The 20,721-nt window shown below is 40.5% G+C and overlaps 1 protein-coding gene across 1 annotated transcript in view; it reads right to left on the bottom strand.

The window, feature by feature from the left end:
• The window catches only part of LOC109401938 (AF4/FMR2 family member lilli), a 601,758-nt gene that overhangs the window by 297,620 nt on the left and 283,417 nt on the right, over positions 1-20,721 (bottom strand). The window contains 1 exon segment of the mRNA XM_062844653.1: positions 16,658-17,095. Coding sequence (XP_062700637.1) covers positions 16,658-16,990 — 333 coding nt within the window. The 5' untranslated portion in view covers positions 16,991-17,095.

A 20,721-nucleotide genomic window follows, 5' to 3' on the forward strand; every position in this document is an offset into this window, starting at 1 on the left:
ACTGCTCGTAAAGCATCTTCGCCGGGTATGGAAACATCAATGGTAGGTAGTGCCCTAGCCTCGTTGGCCAAACGGTCAGCTTCAACATTTCCACTGATGCCGGCATGCCCCGGAATCCAGCAGAAGCTTATTGGTTTGTTTTGAACTTTGTGCTCAATCTCTTGGATCCACGCGTGTTTAGAAGTTCCCGCTTCTAAGGCCTGTAGACAGCTCGCAGAATCCGATAGTATTACCATTTCTCTACCGATATTCGGGATCGAAACTGCCTTCTTCATGGCGTACGCTTCTGCGGAAAAAACGCTGCAATGTTTTGGGAGGCTATACGTGCCAGTCAGGCCTCCAGTGTAATATGCAGCCCCAACCGAGTCATCTAACTTGGAGCCGTCAGTATAGACAACGGCCATTTCCTTGAAACGGGTCGAGAGTAGTTGTTGTACGACTGGACGAACTTTTTCCGGTGGGTCACCGCACACTGTTGCGGATGGCATAAAAACGTGATCGAAATTGTTTTGACCATGAAAACATGATTTTTGATCTTTGGTGTCTTCGGCAAAGTTTTTCTATAAAATAAGCCCTAATTTATGGAAACACCAGTTTTGTGATCAATCCCCCTAAAAGTGAGAAACGATTTCTATCTTTTTTATTTGTAAACTAAAAAAATATGTTTGTTCAGAGAAGTTGTAGACAATTTCACTAGAAACAACTTTGCCGAACATACAAAATTTCTATCTTTTGATTTGTATGTACATTTGAGGCGTTTTTTATAAAGCACCCCTAAAAATCAGTTTTTTGCTTATAACTTTTTCTATGCTTTTTTCACAATTTCCAAATGTTCTAGCAAATGTTTTGCCTTATTAAAACGCATAACTTTTGCGAAGAAAGTATATATCTATCTCTCATATTTATCATGTTATTGGAAATTTCACTTTAAAAAATGCTTATGTTTGACATACCCATTTGCTAACTTTCGCACGTTTTCGCAGGCCAGGATTTTCACATTTGAAAATATGGAACGAGTTTTATCCGTTGCAAATATAGCCAGTTTTAGCCTGATTTCGCCTGTATATGAAAATTCACATACTAGAAATGACTACCATTATAAAACGTGTCATTGTAAAACGTTCAACATGTCAAAAAATGTACTTAGTGCTTTTCTTACATGATTTTCCCACATGAACACGCAAAAACGTTTTCACAGAATCATTTGGAACTGCATCAGATGACTTTCCCATAAAATTTAAGTTTTTTTTTCAGATAAACAGTGACTCTCAAAATAGTACGATAAGTCTCTTCCACAAAATAAACGATATTGTTAAATGCTCTTGCTAATGCTCATAAAATTTTTCGTGTTCATGTACACTTTTCAAAAATGTTAAATTTCAGAAGGTTCAAATAACAGCAACTGATGTTTTGATTGAAATTAATTTTTAATTTGTTAACTTGAAAAATAGAACTGTTAATATTAACACATATCTTTGATTACTGACATCATTGAATGTATTGTTCCAGTTACTGTATATATGTTTTTTTTCTGTCCGAGGAAGCACAAAAGTCACGCAACAAAGACATCAAGGAATTACAGAGAGGATCATACACGTAAGTTTTCAAGAATCCAAACTTACACAGATCTCTTACATCGACTGCTTGAAACATCTGATCCCATAATAAGAAATAATGAACTATTTCCGAAAAAATAACTACAACATCATAAACGTAGGATTCGAAAAACCTTTTGCTCTAAACATATGACGAGATAGTAACTAGAAGCAATGGAATCAGTGATGACGTTAATCAATGATATGTGTTAATAATAACATATAAGTTGTATTTTTCAAGTAAACAAATTGAAAACCAATTTTAATCGAATCATTAGATGTTGTTATTTAAACATTCTGAAAATTAACATTTCTGCAAAGAGTACATGGACACGAAAAATTTTATGAGTATTAGCAAGAGCATTAAACAATATCGTTTATTTTGTGGAAGAGACTTATCGTGTTACTTTGAGAACCAAAAAAACTTTAATTGTATGGGAAAGTCATCTGATGCAGTTCCAAATGATTCTGTGAAAACGTTTTTGCGTATTCATGTGGGAAAATCATGTAAGAAAATAACTGAGTACATTTTTTGATATGTTGATCATTTTACAATGACACGTTTTATAATGATAGTCATTTCTAGTATGTGAATTTTCATATACAGGCGAAATCAGGCTAAAACTGGCTATATTTGCAACGGATAAAATTCGTTCCATATTTTCAAATGTGAAAATCCTGGCCTGCGAAAACGTGCGAAAGTTAACAAATGGGTATGTCAAACATAAGCATTTTTTAAAGTGAAATTTCCAATAACATGATAAATATGAGAGATAGATATATACTTTCTTCGCAAAAGTTATGCGTTTTAATAAGGCAAAACATTTGCTAGAATATTTGGAAATTGTGAAAAATGCATAGAAAAAGTTATAAGCAAAAAACTGATTTTTAGGGGTGCTTTATAAAAAACGCCTCAAATGTACATACAAATCAAAAGATAGAAATTTTGTATGTTCGGCAAAGTTGTTTCTAGTGAAATTGTCTACAACTTCTCTGAACAAACATATTTTTTTAGTTTACAAATAAAAAAGATAGAAATCGTTTCTCACTTTTAGGGGGATTGATCACAAAACTGGTGTTTCCATAAATTAGGGCTTATTTTATAGAAAAACTTTGCCGAAGACACCAAAGATCAAAAATCATGTTTTCATGGTCAAAACAATTTCGATCACGTTTTTATGCCATCCGCAACAGTGTGCACCGGCCCTAACACTTTTCTTCACATCCCAAATAATCGAGGGCTTTCGTGCATTCCACACACGATCGCCCGGTCTGACGATTCGCTCGACTGTGGGGAGGGCTGTACCAGTTAGTTCAACCAATTGGTCAGAAATTCGATGACTGAGAGGAATGCTGATGTTGGGAAATTTAGACATTATTCGAATCGCCGTTCGCGCGGTGGATTGTATTGATAGTAGTTCAAACGGCAATGTACCTGCTTCGGCCATGACTGAGTCTGTTGGGCTAGTGACAAACGCCCCAGAAGCGAAACGAATCATCCTATTGTATGCTGGGGCGGGAGTTCGTAGAGCTGCTGGTCCACCTCGACTAATAAGCCCTATTCCGTAGGTTAACTTTGCAGTGATCAAAGCAGACCCAACTTGCAGCATAGTTGTCCGATTCCCACGCGGAAGTTTAGCGCCAATCATCCGGAGGATCTTCAGTCGAGATTCACACGATTTCTTCACAATCTCGCAGTGGGGTTTGAATGTCAGGGTACGATCTAACGTGACACCCAAGGTCCTCAGCCTATTAGTCTTCGGGATGGGAACTCCATCAAGGGTGATCTCGTGCACTGGTTCCCGACGTGCGTTTGGGCTGCAGTAAAATATATGAGATTTTGTTGCAGACACGGTGAATCCGACACTTTTTGCCCATTTATCGACAGCCTTGACAGCAGCCTGCATTTTGCGGAGTAGCCCTTGATGTTTTTCCTTTCGCACGACGAGGAGGATGTCGTCTGCATACACAAGTATTTCAACTTCTTTGGGTAGAGTTCGAAAAATGGGTTGCATCGCGACAAGGAATAATGTCACTGACAAAACGGACCCTTGAGGAACCCCATTCTCCAATGAGTGCTCGCGTGATAGATATCCATCAACGGACACTTGGAACATTCGTTCTGCTAGAAAGCTTTGTAATATGTTCATCATACGACCCCTAATACGCCAAGATTTCAGTGTTCGTAGTATACCATATCGCCAGGTGGTATCGTATGCTTTAGACAGATCTAAGGAAGCTATCAGACAGTGCTCGTCAACGCTTGGTAATGATGTCTCCAGCTCAGCAAAATAGGTATCGGTACCGCGCCCTGCACGAAAGGCGTGTTGGCGTTTGTCAAGTCGTCCGCTAGACTCTAACTCTGTGATTAAACGACGGTTGACGATCCGCTCGAATACTTTCGCCATGCAGCTAGTGAGTGAGATTGGCCGGAAGGCGTTTGGTCCAGAATCATGGCAGTTAGGTTTCGGGATGGGTACCACAATGGCATTACGCCAGCTGGCTGGAAACCCGCCATTGTGCCAAATTTTGTTAAACAGCTCTAGAAGCGTCATTTTCACGGATAGAGGGAGACGTTGGAGCAGGGGGTACCCCACCATATCTGGACCTGTCGAGGTACCTCGCCCTTTGTCGAGAGACCACAGAAGTTCGTTCAGAGTGAGGTCCATGTTATACACATTTTCGGTGTTTGGCGAGAATTCTATAGACACGCGTTCAGCTGCCGCTTTTGCCATCTGAAACGATGGAGGATAGCTGGTAGTCGCTGATCTCTCACTGTAAACTCTTGCCAGTTCTTCCGCTGCTTCATCGTGAATCCGTCCTGTAGTTTCAGGACTATTGGGCGCCGTTGACGGTTTCCACGTAAGGTATTGACTGTTCTCCACAATTCGCTTGTCGTGCTGTTAGGCGATATTTTCGCGACGAAATTTTCCCTTTGCTTCACTAATTGCTTTGCGTGCCGCTGACCTTGCTTCCTGAAACTTCGCTAGTGCTTCTGGTTGATTTGGATCGGATCGTTGTAGTCGTCGAAGGGAACGGAGACTTTTTCGTCGCTGCCTAATTGCTGCCTTTACCTCGGGGCACCACCACGGTACTGCTTTGGGTCCAATCCGACCGCTGGTACGCGGTATGCATTCAGTCGCTGCTGATATAATCTTCTCGGTGAAGGAGTCAACGTCCCATTGCGTATCTGGTCGGATGGTTTCCGTTATGATCCTTTCGTATAATGACCAATCAGCTTGGTCAAAGAGCCATTTTTGTCGTGTGGTTCTATGATTTGACCACCCAGGGATGGACACCGTTATTGGTAAGTGGTCACTGTTGTGTGTGTCCGACAGGGTTCGCCAAGTGAATCTTTGGGCCAGGCTCTCGGAGCAGATCGTCACGTCAATCGCTGAAGTATTGCCCGTAGCCGGGTCAATTCGAGTAGCAGATCCATCGTTGAGAATAACCAATTGTTTTTCCAAAGTCGTTTCGGCTATATATCGGCCGAGCGCGTTCGACTCACGTGACCCCCACGCAAGATGGTGCGCATTGAAGTCACCCAGGAGCAAAATCGGGCCTTCTAGTTGTTCGAACAACCCACCAAGTGCAGCTTGACACTGAGTTGAGCTTGGCGGAACATATATAGACACAATAGTTACCTGTATGGGATTATAAATCCGTACCGCAACCAGGTGTAGCGCTGTGTCCAGCTGAATTCGCTCGAAAGGTATGCCTTCTCTGATGGCAAGGCCTACCCCGTGCTGCCAGTGATGTACGGCTTTCGATTCCAGCAGCAGCGTGTAGTTCCTGCCGAGGAAGTCCGACGGGATGATGTGGCGGTCCACTTTGGTTTCTTGCAGGGCTACAACGCAAGGCTCCAGTTCGGCGATGAGATACTTCAGCTCGTTAATGTGGGCTCTGAGTCCACGGAGATTCCACTGAAGGGCAAAGCATCCGCCTGTGCAGTTGTCCGTAGCTGATCGGGAGGCGAGTGACGATACTGATGAACTACGTGTGGGCGAGTCGGCTGTAGAAGAGAGGGGTACGGCAGTAATCTCCGTGGATGAAATCTCAAGGTTGGGACTTGCCTGTGAGGCGATTTGCCCCACAGTGCCAGCTGCTGTCGAAACCATTACACTGTTTTTCCCATTACCGACAACAGCCGGCACTGGGGAATCGCTTTGTGTAATGTTTCTTCGATGACTTCCCGAGGTTCCTTCTTCAGTTGAGTGGATTGGAGCGGTTTGTATATAGTTCGAAACTGATATAGTGGCGAGCGAGGATGTTGATGATCTTCGTGTTCGTGGGTTGCCTGTGGAAGAAAGAGGTAGGGCAGTTACCTCCATCGACGAACCTTCAGAGTTGAGACTTGCCTGTGAGGCGATTTGCCCCACAGTGCCAGCTGCTGTCGAAACCATTACACTATTTTTCCCTTTACCGACAACAGCCGGCACTGGGGAATCGCATTGTGTAATGTTTCTTCGATGACTTCTCGAGGTGCCTTCTCCAGGTGATTGGGGCAGTTGCATACAGTCAGCTGAATCAGATTGCATACAGTCTTCGCTTGATGTAGATGAGTGATCAGTTGTTAGCATTTGTGTAGGGCGGCGGCTAGGGCAAAGAAGGGCTACCCCTTCCCCCTGCCGACTATCCCAAGATTCTGGTGTCGTGGTGTATTCTATGATTGAATCGGCTACAGCGGTGAATTCATCATCAACGGGTTGGGGTATGACGTCCCGGATGACTCGTCCAACCTGCTGTACTTGCGTCGGAAGAGGTACTACACATTCCCTTCTCCCGAACCGATTATTCTCGTTGTCCGTTTTCGTGCCTTGGTTGTCGTTGATGTCCAAACGTTGTTGGGAGGTTGATCTATCGAAGATGCTGATTTGGGGGTGTCTCCGATGCCTCAGATTCTACGCCGGAGTAATCCATTTGCGTGAGGTCGTGCGTACTAATGGCGGTTTTCTTCGGAGGTGGGCTTGGATCCGGTGACGTGGCTGGTTTGTTGGTGTTTTGTTTCGATGATCGTCCGCGTTTCGTTTCCTGTACAGCTGGAGAGTTGGTTCGGGATCGGGTTACCGGTCCGGTTGTAATTGTTGTTATACGCTTTTCTCGGCTACTGTGCGGTTTTTCGCGACTAACAGATTGTTCACGGTTTTGACGTGATTTTTCTTGACCAGTTTGGTGATTCATCTTCTCTATGACTGCCATCATTCGTTCTATCTTCTCGTCTTTTTGTTTGCTTTCCTCTTGTAATCTTGCAATTTCTTTGTCTTTCTGTATCATGGCCTCTTCTAGCTCCTTCAGTTTCTTTTCAAACGCGGTCTGTTGAGCAGCAACCTGGGCGTAGCTACCTGCCTGCTGCTCGACGCGTTTTCTGGCTTCCGGAAAACTCAGGTTGTCACGTACTTTCACTTTGATTATCTCAACTTCTTTCTTATACACCGGGCACTGGCGGTTTGTTGGTCGGTGGTCTCCTTTGCAGTTTAAACACAGTGTTGCTTCACCGCATTCGTCTCCATGAAACTCGCCTGAACAGTTGACACAACGCTGCGGTCCGGGACATCGAGCACGAGTATGCCCATAGCTAAAGCATCCATAGCAGAGCATAGGATTCGGAATGTACGGGCGGGTTGGGACACGTCTCAGACCGATCTTAATGGTCTCCGGGTACGTGGTCTTGCAGAAAGTTAAGATCAATGCCGGTGTATTTACTTTCTTGCCGTCCGTGTATCTGGTGATCCTCTGCACACGGATGACGTTATCTTTGGCCATCTCTGCTAATATATCTTTCTCTTCCATCCGAATCAGGTCGAATGTGGAGATGATACATCTACATACATTCAGGTTGGGATGGGGAACAACTTCAACCTCCGTTCCGTCGATGAGTCTCGTCAATTTGAGAAGCTTGGTCACTTGAGTCGGATTACGTACCATCAGGGTGTACTTGGTGCCTTGTGCTTCCGATTTCGCATCTTCAATTTCGCCACCAGCACAAGCCTCAACTGATTTCCCGATAATGTATGGGTTGAACGGCAGCGTAACACCATTCTTACCAGACAGTTGGAGGTACGTTAACTCGCCAAAACTGTTTGTTGGATCCAAATACAATGGCAGTCGGCGTCCAACTGACCCCCCTGGGTCGCCGCTACTAGCGGCCGCCATGATAGGTTAGGTTGGTTTCGCCTCAATGGCAACGGTCACCCGTTACCTACCCCGAGTGAGTCAAAAAATAAATGAAAATCCTATCTTCTCACTCCTTCAACCTTATGTTGCTTTTATTTTGCACCACACTGTAGATGGACGACACTGCAACGTTCCCCGGATGTCAATCCAAATCTTCTCAACTTTCAATAATATTCTTCAAAACTTATCGTCACTTTTTATTTTACGAAAAAAACTTTCTTCGGGCGCACCGCGTCCCACACCACTGAAACGGTGAATGAAATCGCCGGGGAAGCCGACTGACCACCGTTTGTTTTGTTGTTTCAACCACGTACGGTATGCACTGGATCACTGTTTTCGGTCGGTTTTTCACCGATTTTCACCAAACTTCCACTATTATTCCCTTCTGGACCGCTTTACGCACCGATTAGTGTACGTTTCGGCCGCGGCAATCGCGAAAAACTCGGAAAAATCACCTCGTTTGATTCGAGGGAAAACTGCATTGACTTTGTGTGAAATCGAAGGAATTACTGAAAAACGAATATTATCCTGGAGGAATTCCTGCGGAAACTCTTGGAGAAAAATATAAAAATAAACACGAGATATTCCAGTAGGAACTCCCGAAGATTCTAGAGAAATTCCAAGAAATTCTGCAAATTCTAGCAAAATTTGGTGAAGAAATTTCAAGATAACCGAAATAACTCTATCGAATTCTGGAAGGAACACGAATTCACGATTGTTATTAGTATAGCTTTATTATAGAGACTTTCAGCCCGAGGCTGGTTCGTCTCTACGAATTTACTTCCCTTCCAAAGGAAGAAACCGAAGTTATGTGGGAATTCCTCAAGAAGTTCCCCAGGAATTTCTCCAAGAGGTACAGAGAGATTCCTTCAGGAGGTCCCTGTACTCCAGGTACTCCAGAATTTTTTACTGGAGCTCCTTGAGAGTTTCATCACAAGTCGCCATGAATTCCCCCAAGAGTTCCCTCAAAGTTTCTCACGTTTTTTCCAGGAACATCACCAAAAGTTCTCTAGGAATTACTTCAAGAGTTCTACAGGAATACGTCCAGGAGTTCTCTGGAAATTACTCGAAATGTACAATGGGATTCCTTCAGAAGTTCACCCAGAGCTCTACTAGAGGTTCTCCGGGAATTTCTCCAGGAAGTTCCTTAAGAAGTTCCCGGGAATTCCAACAAGAGTTCTCTGAAAATTTCAACAAGAGATCTCCATGGGTTTCCCCGATATTTTTTTCCAGGAACATCTCCAGAAATTCCCCGGGAATTCCTTTAGGAGTTCTCCGGGAATTTCTCCAGGAGTTCTCAAGGAATTCCTCCAGGAGTTTTCCAAGAGTTTCTTGAGGATTCTTTTAAGAATTCTATCAGGAAAATCATCCAGGCCCAAATTAGAAAATGCAAATAGGAGATCAAACGTAGTTTTCAAGGTTTTCATGGCCTCAGGACCTCAGTTGAGGGTAATTTCTCCTTTCAGGATTCATTCAAGGATCCCTCAAAAAATTATCCAATGATTTCATCTAAAACTAATCTAAGGATTCCTCCCGGAATTCTTATAAGGATTTCTTCAAGTATGCTTAGAAGGTCCAGTCTAACTTCTCTACGATTTCCTTTAAAGATTAATCAATGAATTCTTCTAATGATTCAATTTGGATACATGCCCAAGGATTTTTTTTTTTGACTTCTTGTAATTTTTTTCTGAAAATTCCTTCAATGACTTCTTTAGGAATTCCTTCAAATTTTTTCTAAGATTCATTCAGCAAACTCTTACACCATAATTGGAATTTCTTCAGAGAATATATTCAAGAATTTTCCAAATAACCCTTCGAAAATCCTTTAAAAGACGTCTGCAGACATATTTTTTTATATATTTTGAGAAATCTTCAGAATAAATGCTGGAAATGTCTCTGGAGGTATCATCTAGAAGATGTTGTTCTAGATTTCGAATATGAAGCCGTAAAGGCATTGATGGAGATTTTTTTTCTTCAAAAAAAATATTGGAGAAATCCTAGAAAAAAAAACTCTTGGAAGATTCTCCACAATAATTTCCGGAGAGTTCCATGGACAAATTCTTGAAAATTGGTTGAAACTTTTCTTAAAGAGTTCTATGAAAGTTTCTTCAAAAATTCCTTGGGTGAATTCTTAGTGGAATTCATAGAAGAATTCTTTAAAGTCTAGCTGATTTTTCGGAAGATTTTCTGGACGAATTCTTTTGAAATTCTCGGAAGTTTGGCAGATTTTCTAGAGGAATCCTGCAAGTGCTCCCAGATGTATCATTCAATGAATTCCAGACGGAAACATCCATGGAGGAATCATTATAATAATTCATGATAAAATTTTCAAAAGAATTCTTGGTAGAATTCTTGGAGCAGATCCTAGAGTAAGAATTGGAGAAATTCCTGTTGAATTCACTAAAAAATATCTGAGGGATTTATATAAAAAATCCTCGAGAAATTCCTTGAAGACATCCTTGAAATTCTTAGAGATGTTCCTGAAGGAGTCCTTGAATCCTCGTAGGAAATTATAGAGCATCTGCATAGAAATTGTTCGAAGTATTGCAACAAATTGGAAAATTTCTTGGAGGTATGAATTAAAATCCTTAGAGTATTCCTGGAAGATTTTCTGGAGGATTTTTTAGGCGAATTCTGAAGGTACCCCGGAAGATTTTTTGGAAGAATCCTTGCAGGAAATTCTTAGGGTTTTTCTTAAGATATTTTTGGAAAAATATTTGGAAAATTTTCTGAAGGAATCTTTGGAAGAATTCATTGAGAAAATTGAGGCTAGATAATTACGTTCGAGGTAGTAATATACCGGATTTTTTTTGCGAAATAACGTCCAAAAATTTAGATGCGTCCTAATATCCTATGTGCTTTCTTTTCTAGGACTTTTTGACGCATCTGCATGCTATGTTACTGCTCCGAAGAAACCCTACAGGAATTTCTGGAGTAATACACGGAGCACAGGCTCGTAGCAGTCTCGAAAAATGCCTTGGAAAATTATAAGAAATTTGTGGAGAAATTTTCTGCAGGAATCCCGGGAAAACAATTAAAACCATATGTGGAGATATTCCCGAAACCGTCCTCTGACGAATTCCTGGAAGAATGTAATTGGAATAATTTGGGAGTTATTTTTTGTAGTTGCCCTTAGAGAAATTCCTGCTGGAGACTTTGGAGGGATGGATGTAATGGTTGAATCAAATCTCAAAGGATATTGGACACTAGGATGTATTTCAGAAAATATTGGATAAATCCTATAAAAATCCCTAAAAGATTTTCCGGAAAAAATACTAATGAAATACTTGAAGGAATTTACGAGAAATTCCTCGGTTGAATGTTGGGAACCCTAGTAATATTTTTTAGTCAAATAGACTAGAAGAGGCTCTGAGAACCATCATACAACCAAAATAAAAGTTATTAGGTTTTATGGTGGTTCTTAAAACCCCTACAAGACCAATTGGCCATCAAAATGTTTGCAGGGAAACATTTCTGTTTCTTTGAAAAGTTTCTTGGAAAAAAACTTGATAAAATACTTTGTGCACATTCCAGATAAATGCTTGGAAGAGCATTTGGAAGATTATATGGAGACATTCATGGAGAAGTTTTTTGGAAGAACTCCTGCAGAAATTATTGGACAATAACTACAAAATTTTCTGAAAGAACTCCTAGAAGAATACCTCGAGAACTCCTGCAAAGTAAATCCTGGTGTAACTCCAGGGAATTTATTTTTATTATCTTACAAATTGGGCCAAAGGGTCTCAGATTTTCATGAAACTTTTTACACAGGCAGGGCTCATGGATATATGAACAAAAAAAAATTGAGTAAAAATCAGGGTCGCTTATTTTCTCGGAAAACTCAGGTGGAAATTCTTTCTTTTCCCCTGGCTCTACTTACTTTGAAAAATCATAACTCAAGAACGAAGCATCATAGAAACAAGTTTTTTTAGAAAATGAAAGCAAATTTCCTCAGAAACCCAAAAAAAATATGAACTGGAAGTTTTCCACAAAATTGTCCACAGTTGAGAACATTTGTAAAGAAAAGCCGGAAAAACAATGCCCGAACTCGTGGAAAATTTTCAAAAAAATATTTTTGAGAAAGTTATTTCATAAGCTTTAATCGCTGAAAATTTTGAAATGCACTTTTTTTCGTTACTGAGTTATGGATTCCTGAGAAAATTTGCTTTTATTTTCATTAAAAAACTTTGTTTCAACGATGCCTAGTTCTTGAGTTATTATTTTTCAAAGAAAAGGCTTATATGACACATTTAAACATTTCTATAAGTGTAGAATTAGCATAAGTTAAAATACACAGAAATAAAAATTTAAAAAAAAATTAAAAAATTGGACATTACTCAACAAAATGAGTCATAACTTAAAAACGAAAAAAAAGTGCATTCCAAAAATTTCAGCAATTAAACCTTCGGAAAAACATTTTGTTAAAAATTTTCCACGAGGTCAGGTATTGTTTTTCCGGGTTTTCTTTACAAATTTTTTTCAACTTTGGAAAATTTTGTGGAAAACTTTTTCCAGTTCATATCTTTTTTGGATTTCTGAGAAAATTTGCTTTTATTTTCTAAAAATAAACTTTTTCTATGATGCTTCGTTCTTGAGTTATGATTTTTCAAAGTAAGTAGTGTCAGGAGAAAACAAAGAATTTGTACTTGTTTTCCGGGAAAATAGGCGAATCTGAGTTTTTTCTCAATTTTTTTTTTTGTTAATATATCCACTAGCCCTGCCTGTGGAAAAAAATTGATGAAAATCTGAGACCCTTCGGCCGAAACCCGTACAGTGATGAAAAAAATCCAGCCGACATTCCAGGTGATATCACTGTAAGAATTTATTATTATTATTTAGTATTTGGGACATCGGGAGAAACTACCGGAGGCACTTCGTAAAGATATTGCATTGGAAGAATTCCCGGAAGAAAAACGAAAGAAGTTCCGGGTAAATTTCTGAAAAAACGGAAAATTTCCAGAAAAACTACTTGATGAATTTGCAGAGAAACTTCTGAAGGAGCTCTAGAATGATTTTTTAACAGAACTATCGGAGTTAATTCTGGGAAAATTCCCAGAGGAATTTTTGGAAGAATTAAAAAAAACACATTTAAAATTTTACCCAAATTTCTTAGAAATATGTCTTTGTAAATTATTCCTGAGTTTTACCTCCAGAAATCTCCTTGAAATTTTTCCAGAAGCACCGCCAGCAATTATCTTCGGAAATGCTTTGTGAATAGTCCAAGAGTTCCTTCGGCAACACTTTCATTTGTATTCATATATATTGGCAAATTCTCCGAGAGTTTTTTCGGGAATACGTCGGCTCGGAATTTCATTCTGCAGCTCTTTACTGAATTTTATGAAGAGATCGTTCGGTTATCTTGAAGATTCTTCAACAGTTTCACTAGTAGTTGCAGAATTTCTTGGAACATCTCTAGGAGTCTTCGGGATATTTAAAGAAATTGGAAATCTCCCATGTTTTTTTTTTTAATTTTTTTTTCTCAAGTCTTTTCTCCAAGACTTTAGGAATTCCACCAGGAGCACATTCTAAAAGTTTTTCAGGAGCTCTGTCGATTTTTTCTCGAAGTCAATTCAAGAACTTTCTATGATTCCCTTATAAATCCCGGATTTTCTTCTTTAATTTCTTCAAAGGATTTTTCGGAAACTGATCTCAAGAGCTCTTTTGGAAATTTCTTCAGGGCTCCTTTTGGGAATCTTCTTTCCAAGAGTCACTTCAGGAATTTCGTCAGGAATTCCGTTAAGAGTTCTTCGGGAGTGTTTTGGGAAATCCTACAGGAGATCCTTTGGGGAATTTTTCTAACGGTGATTTTTTTCGGAAATTGCTCAAGGGAACTCTTTAAGAATTTTCCCAAAAGTACCTTAGGTCTTAGAGAAAGTCGTCTAGTTTTTTCGCTTTTCTGTCAAACAATTGCTTGAAGAATTCCTTCAGGAGTTTGTTCAGAAAACCCTCCAGAAGCTGCTTCGAGAATTTATCTAGGCAATTGATAACACTGCTCGACACGACAAAATTTTACAAAATTTAGAAAGGGGTTTGGGACCTTAGAAGTGTCATAGTGAAAGAATTTTTGAAAAATATAGGACCGGGCCTTCAAAATTTTCTTTTTAGTCCCGATATTCTGGGGGATTTTTTTATGAAATATCTTCAGGAATTTCTCAAAAAAATCTCAAAAGATGTCTATTGAATTTTTTTTCAAAGTATTTTTTCAGAAACTTTTCCTAAGATCCGTTCTAGAAATTCTTCCAAGAATATGGGATTTCTTTTGAAGAATGAAGATTTCTCTGGGAATTGTTTCACAGTTTTCTCCAAAAAATCCTGGGGAAACCTTTGGAAGAACCGACTATCTCCGTCGCCAGTAGGCGTAGAACTGAACTCGATTCCACAGTCGCACATGGTTATCTACTTTTCATAATCCAAATCTTCTTCGGATGAAAATCTAACAAGTGACTCCGTAGCTTGAAGTAGTAGAAGCGTCCGTCTAGCGAATTGGGAGTCGTGAGTTCGAGTCTCACCTGAGTATATGGATTTCTTATCATAAATAATTCAAATCTCGATCCAAGAAATTGACATTTATGGAGGGAGCCTTGAAAAGAATTTTTGGACTGTTTTCAGTAAGTATAAAGCTTTTCACACAATTTTTTCCATAGAATTGCCAGGAGAAGTCCTAGAAGAAACTATTGGAGAAAGATTTCTCACCGAAACTTCCGTAGAATTCAATGGGCTAATTTCAAACGAATCGTTTAGAAAAATCCTTAAATAATCCTATGAAACTTTCTTTAAAAGTGCCCTGTAATTTGTAACAATCCTTGAAGATGTTCGTTGAAGATTCCTTCGGATATTGGAGCGTTTCTTGAAAGATTTCATGGAAATATCCTTTAGATTTTCGGAGCAATACTTGGAAGAACTCTAGGAGGAATTTATGAAACAGTTTCTAGAAGATTATATAGAGGAATCCTTGTAGATTTTTTTTTTTAGTTCAGGACTTCAGGTCAACACTCGTAACAGTTTCCATACTGAGTACCGCTGCATAATCAACCGCAGTTACTGGACCAATCTGAAGTCTCATTTTTTTTATTATAAACCTTTGGGACATTCAGGGTCATCCAAACTGTTCTATGATGAAGCCTTTCAAATCTACAAGAATAACTTTATGTGTTTTTACCGCACATAATAGTATTGCTTAGTCTGCTGGGATCCGCGAAGCTCATGAAATCTCAAAGGTCATTTGAAGACACTACAGGGATATTCCAGGTCAGCCAAACTACTATGGAGTTCAGGACTTATTCAGGACAGGTCTATACTCGTATCAACAGCTATATATACTATACTGCGAAACGTTGCATATTTATCCGGGGTTACTGGATCAATCTGAATTCCACTTTTTATTATAAACCTTTGGGACATTTAATCCCGACTGACCTGATATTGTCTATTAACCTTTCAGGAGACTTACTTGATAGATTACAAATCGTAGCTTCATATAATGAAGGAAGTTACACCCGGAGACTTAAGGATCTAAAGTCAAGAACAATTTGGATGACCAAGGATATCCCGACTGACCTGATATTATCTATTAACATTTCAGAAGACTTCCTGGACATGATAGATTACAAATCGTAGCTTTGTATAATGAAAGAAGTTACCGTTACACCCGTAGACTTAGGGATCTAAACTCAAGAATAGTTTGGATGACCTAGGATATCCAGATAAAATATTCTTTATAATATTCTACCGTTTACATGCTATCGATCACCATAACTATGGAAAAACCTCCATAATAACGCTAGGAAAAAATCCGGCTTCAAAGGGTTTAAGAATTCCTTGTTAAGTATTTAGAAAAATTTCCAGAGAAACTCTCTCGAAAATTCCTGAAAAATGTTTCTTGAAAAAAATCTAGAAAAATCCTTTGAAAAATCTTGTAAAATCCTTTGGATAAGTGCTTAGCATATATTGAATCATTGTTATATGATATTCCTATTTTGGGCTTTAGGGAAGAACTCCTGAATGAATTCTGGAAAGAATATCTGCAGGGTTCTTAAAGCATTTCCAGTGCACATCCTTTGAAAAATTTCTAGAAAATTTCAAGAAATTCTTAAAAAGAAAATTTGGAACAATCGCTAGAGGAATCATTCAAAACATGCCTGGAGAAATCCACACAATAATTAATGATGTCCGGGGGAGTCCCAGGGAGGACAAGTGGAAGATTTTCGATAGAATTCCTTGAGTGATGATTGAAATCCAGGAAGAGTTCTTGGTAGGATGTCCAGGAAGAAATATTGGCATGTCCGCTAGAGGGATTAGTAAAAAGGCCTAGATCCTTGGAGAAATCTTAGAAAAACACCGAAGTAATCCAAGGAAGAAACCTGGATGGATAATTGAAAAAATCCGTTGAAACAAGGCCTGGAACAATTTTAACAAGAACTCCTGGAAAATTTTTCGGAACAATTCCTGTGCGTGTTCAACCAATCAACTCTAGAGAAATGCCTGGAAGCATTCCTGTATTCTAGTAAAAAAACCAATGGAGAAGCATTAGAAAAATATGGGATATAAACGGCTACGCAGTCTGTAATATGGGAAAACGAGGTACATCATTTACCCAACGTTTCGACAATAATAAGTTTTGTGTCTTCCTCAGGGGTAACTAATTGCTCGTTTTTGGTATTCCAGGGCAATTTTTGAAAAAAAAAACGTGAACAATTTCTGGAGAAATTATTAGAGAAATTCTTAGAATAATGCTTTTAAGAATTTCAGAAAAAATACACTGACTTCCTGTAGAAATTATTCGAAAACTTTTGCATTGTAAACTTCAATTTCCGATTTTGAAACATCAAACAGGGAACTCAACAAAACACTCAGATAAACAGTCGCTCAACCAAAACCGAAAAACCCACCTTATCCTCTAGTATGTTGGAGAACACATCGACGTGGTCGTCCTCCTCGTTGAGCATGGCGAAAAAGTCTTTGAAGCTGTCGGGGAACGAGGCGGGAAATTGTCCCGTTCCACCGGAAGTGGACGAACCAATCGAGGGCGAGCATCCATTGCTCCCGAATTGGTTCTGCTGCTGAAGCTGCTGATGCTGGAGCTGATAATGATGATGCTGCTGGTGCTGCTGCTGTTGGAGGTGTTGTGGCGTTTGCTGTTGACTTTGCTGTTTCTGCTGTTGTTGTTGTTGCTGTTGATGTTGCCGAACGCCCCCACTGCTGCCACCGTCCATGATGGTCATCTCCTGGAGTGACTTTGTTCGGTATCACTTTCACACCATCATGGCTCTGTCGGTTTCCCGGTTTCGGTCTCGATTGGATTCAGATGGTTTCGCCGAACCGTGACCCTGGGAAGGAGAAGGTGGAGAAATGAACGCGTTAGATGTTTTGTGCATGTTTTTAATATGTTTCAAGAAAGTTTTCAAGAACAAAGTCAGAAACTAAATGATGAATATTCCTACTAGCAAGTAACAAAACTAGCTAAATAACAGTTTCTTAAGCTTGAATTTGCTTAAAAGTAGTTTGTTCACTCTTATACAGCAAAAATGTTTATTGGGATCACTTATATAAAACTTGTTGTTTCACGCAAACCTAATTACGACTTATTTTGAACTTGTTTCCACTTTTTTGTTTCATAATAGTTGTATATAAGTTTTAAGTAACATTTCGTAGTCAACTTCTGTTGCAATTATTTCTCAATCATGTAAGCATTTTTGCAGTTTCTGTACGTTGTTGTATACACGTTACATTTAAGTTTTCTAATATAAGACAGTTTTTGATATGCATCAACCTTACAACGCACAGTTTTACCCCCAGCTCCCCAGCAGATGTGTGCCGATGTGTGCCCGGGAGCATAAAATAACAAAAGCAGAGAGCGCCATCGAAATAAAAGCGGAAATTGTATTGTTGATTTTGCACATGTTTGTTTACTCGTGTGGTGTTGATTGCGCTAGGAGGTGTTTGTCGGGGAAGGGGGAAAGAGTGGTGTCGATGTGGAAGGTGATTGCCGGAGAATTTTATTGCTATAATCGCTGCTGGGAGCTTCGACCGACCGCGGTCGATGACTGCGCGCGTGGGATTATCGCATTTTGCCAGCCCGGTATTACAACCGTTTTCCTAGTTGTCCTACAACACAACACTACCTACATAACGGACACGGACACGGAGAAGAGTTTTCACGCAGTGACGATCGGAGCAGGCCGGGTGCTACAGGCCTGGTGTGTCGTCATTTGCATAAACATGTGCAATCAGTTTCGGCCTGCTTAGTTTGGGATTTTACTATTACTGCCTAGTCATGGCAGTAATGATCACGGGGCTTCTGTTTGCTTGCGTACATGTTTGCTTCAATTTGCATCATCAGATTAGTAGGCCGTTTAGAAAATTAAACTTAGAAGGCTGATTTGAAATTTGGCAGGCAATGATATCATCTGCTTGATACACTGGAACCTCTTTTTATGCATTGGAGACCTATGGAGACGAGCAGATGCAGTTTGAAGGGAGATTTCAAAGTTGCTTCAGTGGATTCCACAAGCCTGTCGGAGGTTTCGGAGAGCTTTGCGAGATATAGGGGTTTCGTTTGAAAGTTTGAAAGTAAGATGATGAATTAGTGAGTTACAAAGCAAGTACCTAAGTGATTTAGTGAGTGAGTGAGGTAGTGCGTTGATTCATTAGTGAATGAGAAGTAAGTGAACCAGTTAATGAGTGATGTAGAAAGTAAGTGAGTAGGTCAGTCTGTTGTCTGTCAGTCTTCAGAATTTCCAGGAGAAATTCTCCAGAATTTCCAGGGGAAGTTCTGCGGAATTTCCAGGGGAAATTCTCCGGAATTTCCAGGGGAAATTCTCCGAAATTTCCAGGAGAAATTGTCCGGACTTTCCAGGGGAAATTGTCCGGAATTTCCAGGGGAAATTGTCCGGAATTTCCAGGGGAAATTCTCCGGAATTTCCAGGGGAAATTCTCCGGAATTTCCAGGGGAAATTCTGCGGAATTTCCAGGGGAAATTCTCCGAAATTTCCAGGGGAAATTCTCCGGAATTTCCAGGGGAAATTCTCCGGAATTTCCAGGGGAAATTGTCCGGAATTTCCAGGGGAAATTCTCCGGAATTTCCAGGGGAAATTCTCCGGAATTTCCAGGGGAAATTCTCCGGAATTTCCAGGGGAAATTCTCCGGAATTTCCAGGGGAAATTCTCCGGAATTTCCAGGGGAAATTCTCCGGAATTTCCAGGGGAAATTCTCCGGAATTTCCAGGGGAAATTCTCCGGAATTTCCAGGGGAAATTCTCCGGAATTTCCAGGGGAAATTCTCCGGAATTTCCAGGGGAAATTCTCCGGAATTTCCAGGGGAAATTCTCCGGAATTTCCAGGGGAAATTCTCCGGAATTTCCAGGGGAAATTCTCCGGAATTTCCAGGGGAAATTCTCCGGAATTTCCAGGGGAAATTCTCCGGAATTTCCAGGGGAAATTCTCCGGAATTTCCAGGGGAAATTCTCCGGAATTTCCAGGGGAAATTCTCCGGAATTTCCAGGGGAAATTCTCCGGAATTTCCAGGGGAAATTCTCCGGAATTTCCAGGGGAAATTCTCCGGAATTTCCAGGGGAAATTCTCCGGAATTTCCAGGGGAAATTCTCCGGAATTTCCAGGGGAAATTCTCCGGAATTTCCAGGGGAAATTCTCCGGAATTTCCAGGGGAAATTCTCCGGAATTTCCAGGGGAAATTCTCCGGAATTTCCAGGGGAAATTCTCCGGAATTTCCAGGGGAAATTCTCCGGAATTTCCAGGGGAAATTCTCCGGAATTTCCAGGGGAAATTCTCCGGAATTTCCAGGGGAAATTCTCCGGAATTTCCAGGGGAAATTCTCCGGAATTTCCAGGGGAAATTCTCCGGAATTTCCAGGGGAAATTCTCCGGAATTTCCAGGGGAAATTCTCCAGAATTTCCAGGGGAAATTCTCCGGAATTTCCAAGGGAAATTCTCCGGAATTTCCAAGGGAAATTCTCCGGAATTTCCAAGGGAAATTCTCCGGAATTTCCAAGGGAAATTCTCCGGAATTTCCAAGGGAAATTCTCCGGAATTTCCAAGGGAAATTCTCCGGAATTTCCAGGGGAAATTCTCCGGAATTTCCAGGGGAAATTCTCCGGAATTTCCAGGGGAAATTCTCCGGAATTTCCAGGGGAAATTCTCCGGAATTTCCAGGGGAAATTCTCCGGAATTTCCAGGGGAAATTCTCCGGAATTTCCAGGGGAAATTCTCCGGAATTTCCAGGGGAAATTCTCCGGAATTTCCAGGGGAAATTCTCCGGAATTTCCAGGGGAAATTCTCCGGAATTTCCAGAGGAAATTCTCCGGAATTTCCAGGGGAAATTCTCCGGAATTTCCAGGGGAAATTCTCCGGAATTTCCAGGGGAAATTCTCCGGAATTTCCAGGGGAAATTCTCCAGAATTTCCAGGGGAAATTCTCCGGAATTTCAAGGGGAAATTCTCCGGAATTTCCAGGGGAAATTCTCCGGAATTTCCAGGGGAAATTCTCCGGAATTTCCAGGGGAAATTCTTCGGAATTTCCAGGGGAAATTCTTCGGAATTTCCAGGGGAAATTCTTCGGAATTTCCAGAGGAAATTCTCTGGAATTTCCAGAGGAAATTCTGTGGAATTTCCAGAGGAAATTCTCTGGAATTTCCAGAGGAAATTCTCTGGAATTTCCAGGGCAAATTCTGTGGAATTTCCAGGGAAAATTCGCTGGAATTTCCAGGGGAAATTCTCTGGAATTTCCAGGGAAATTTCTGTGGAATTTCCAGGGAAAATTCGCTGGAATTTCCAGGGTAAATTCTCTGGAATTTCCAGGGGAAATTCTCTGGAATTTCCAGGGGAAATTCTCTGGAATTTCCAGGGGAAATTCTCTGGAATTTCCAGGGGAAATTCTCTGGAATTTCCAGGGGAAATTCTCTGGAATTTCCAGGGGAAATTCTCTGGAATTTCCAGGGGA

This window comes from Aedes albopictus, chromosome 1, assembly GCF_035046485.1.
Source record: "Aedes albopictus strain Foshan chromosome 1, AalbF5, whole genome shotgun sequence".
Lineage (NCBI taxonomy): Eukaryota > Metazoa > Arthropoda > Insecta > Diptera > Culicidae > Aedes > Aedes albopictus.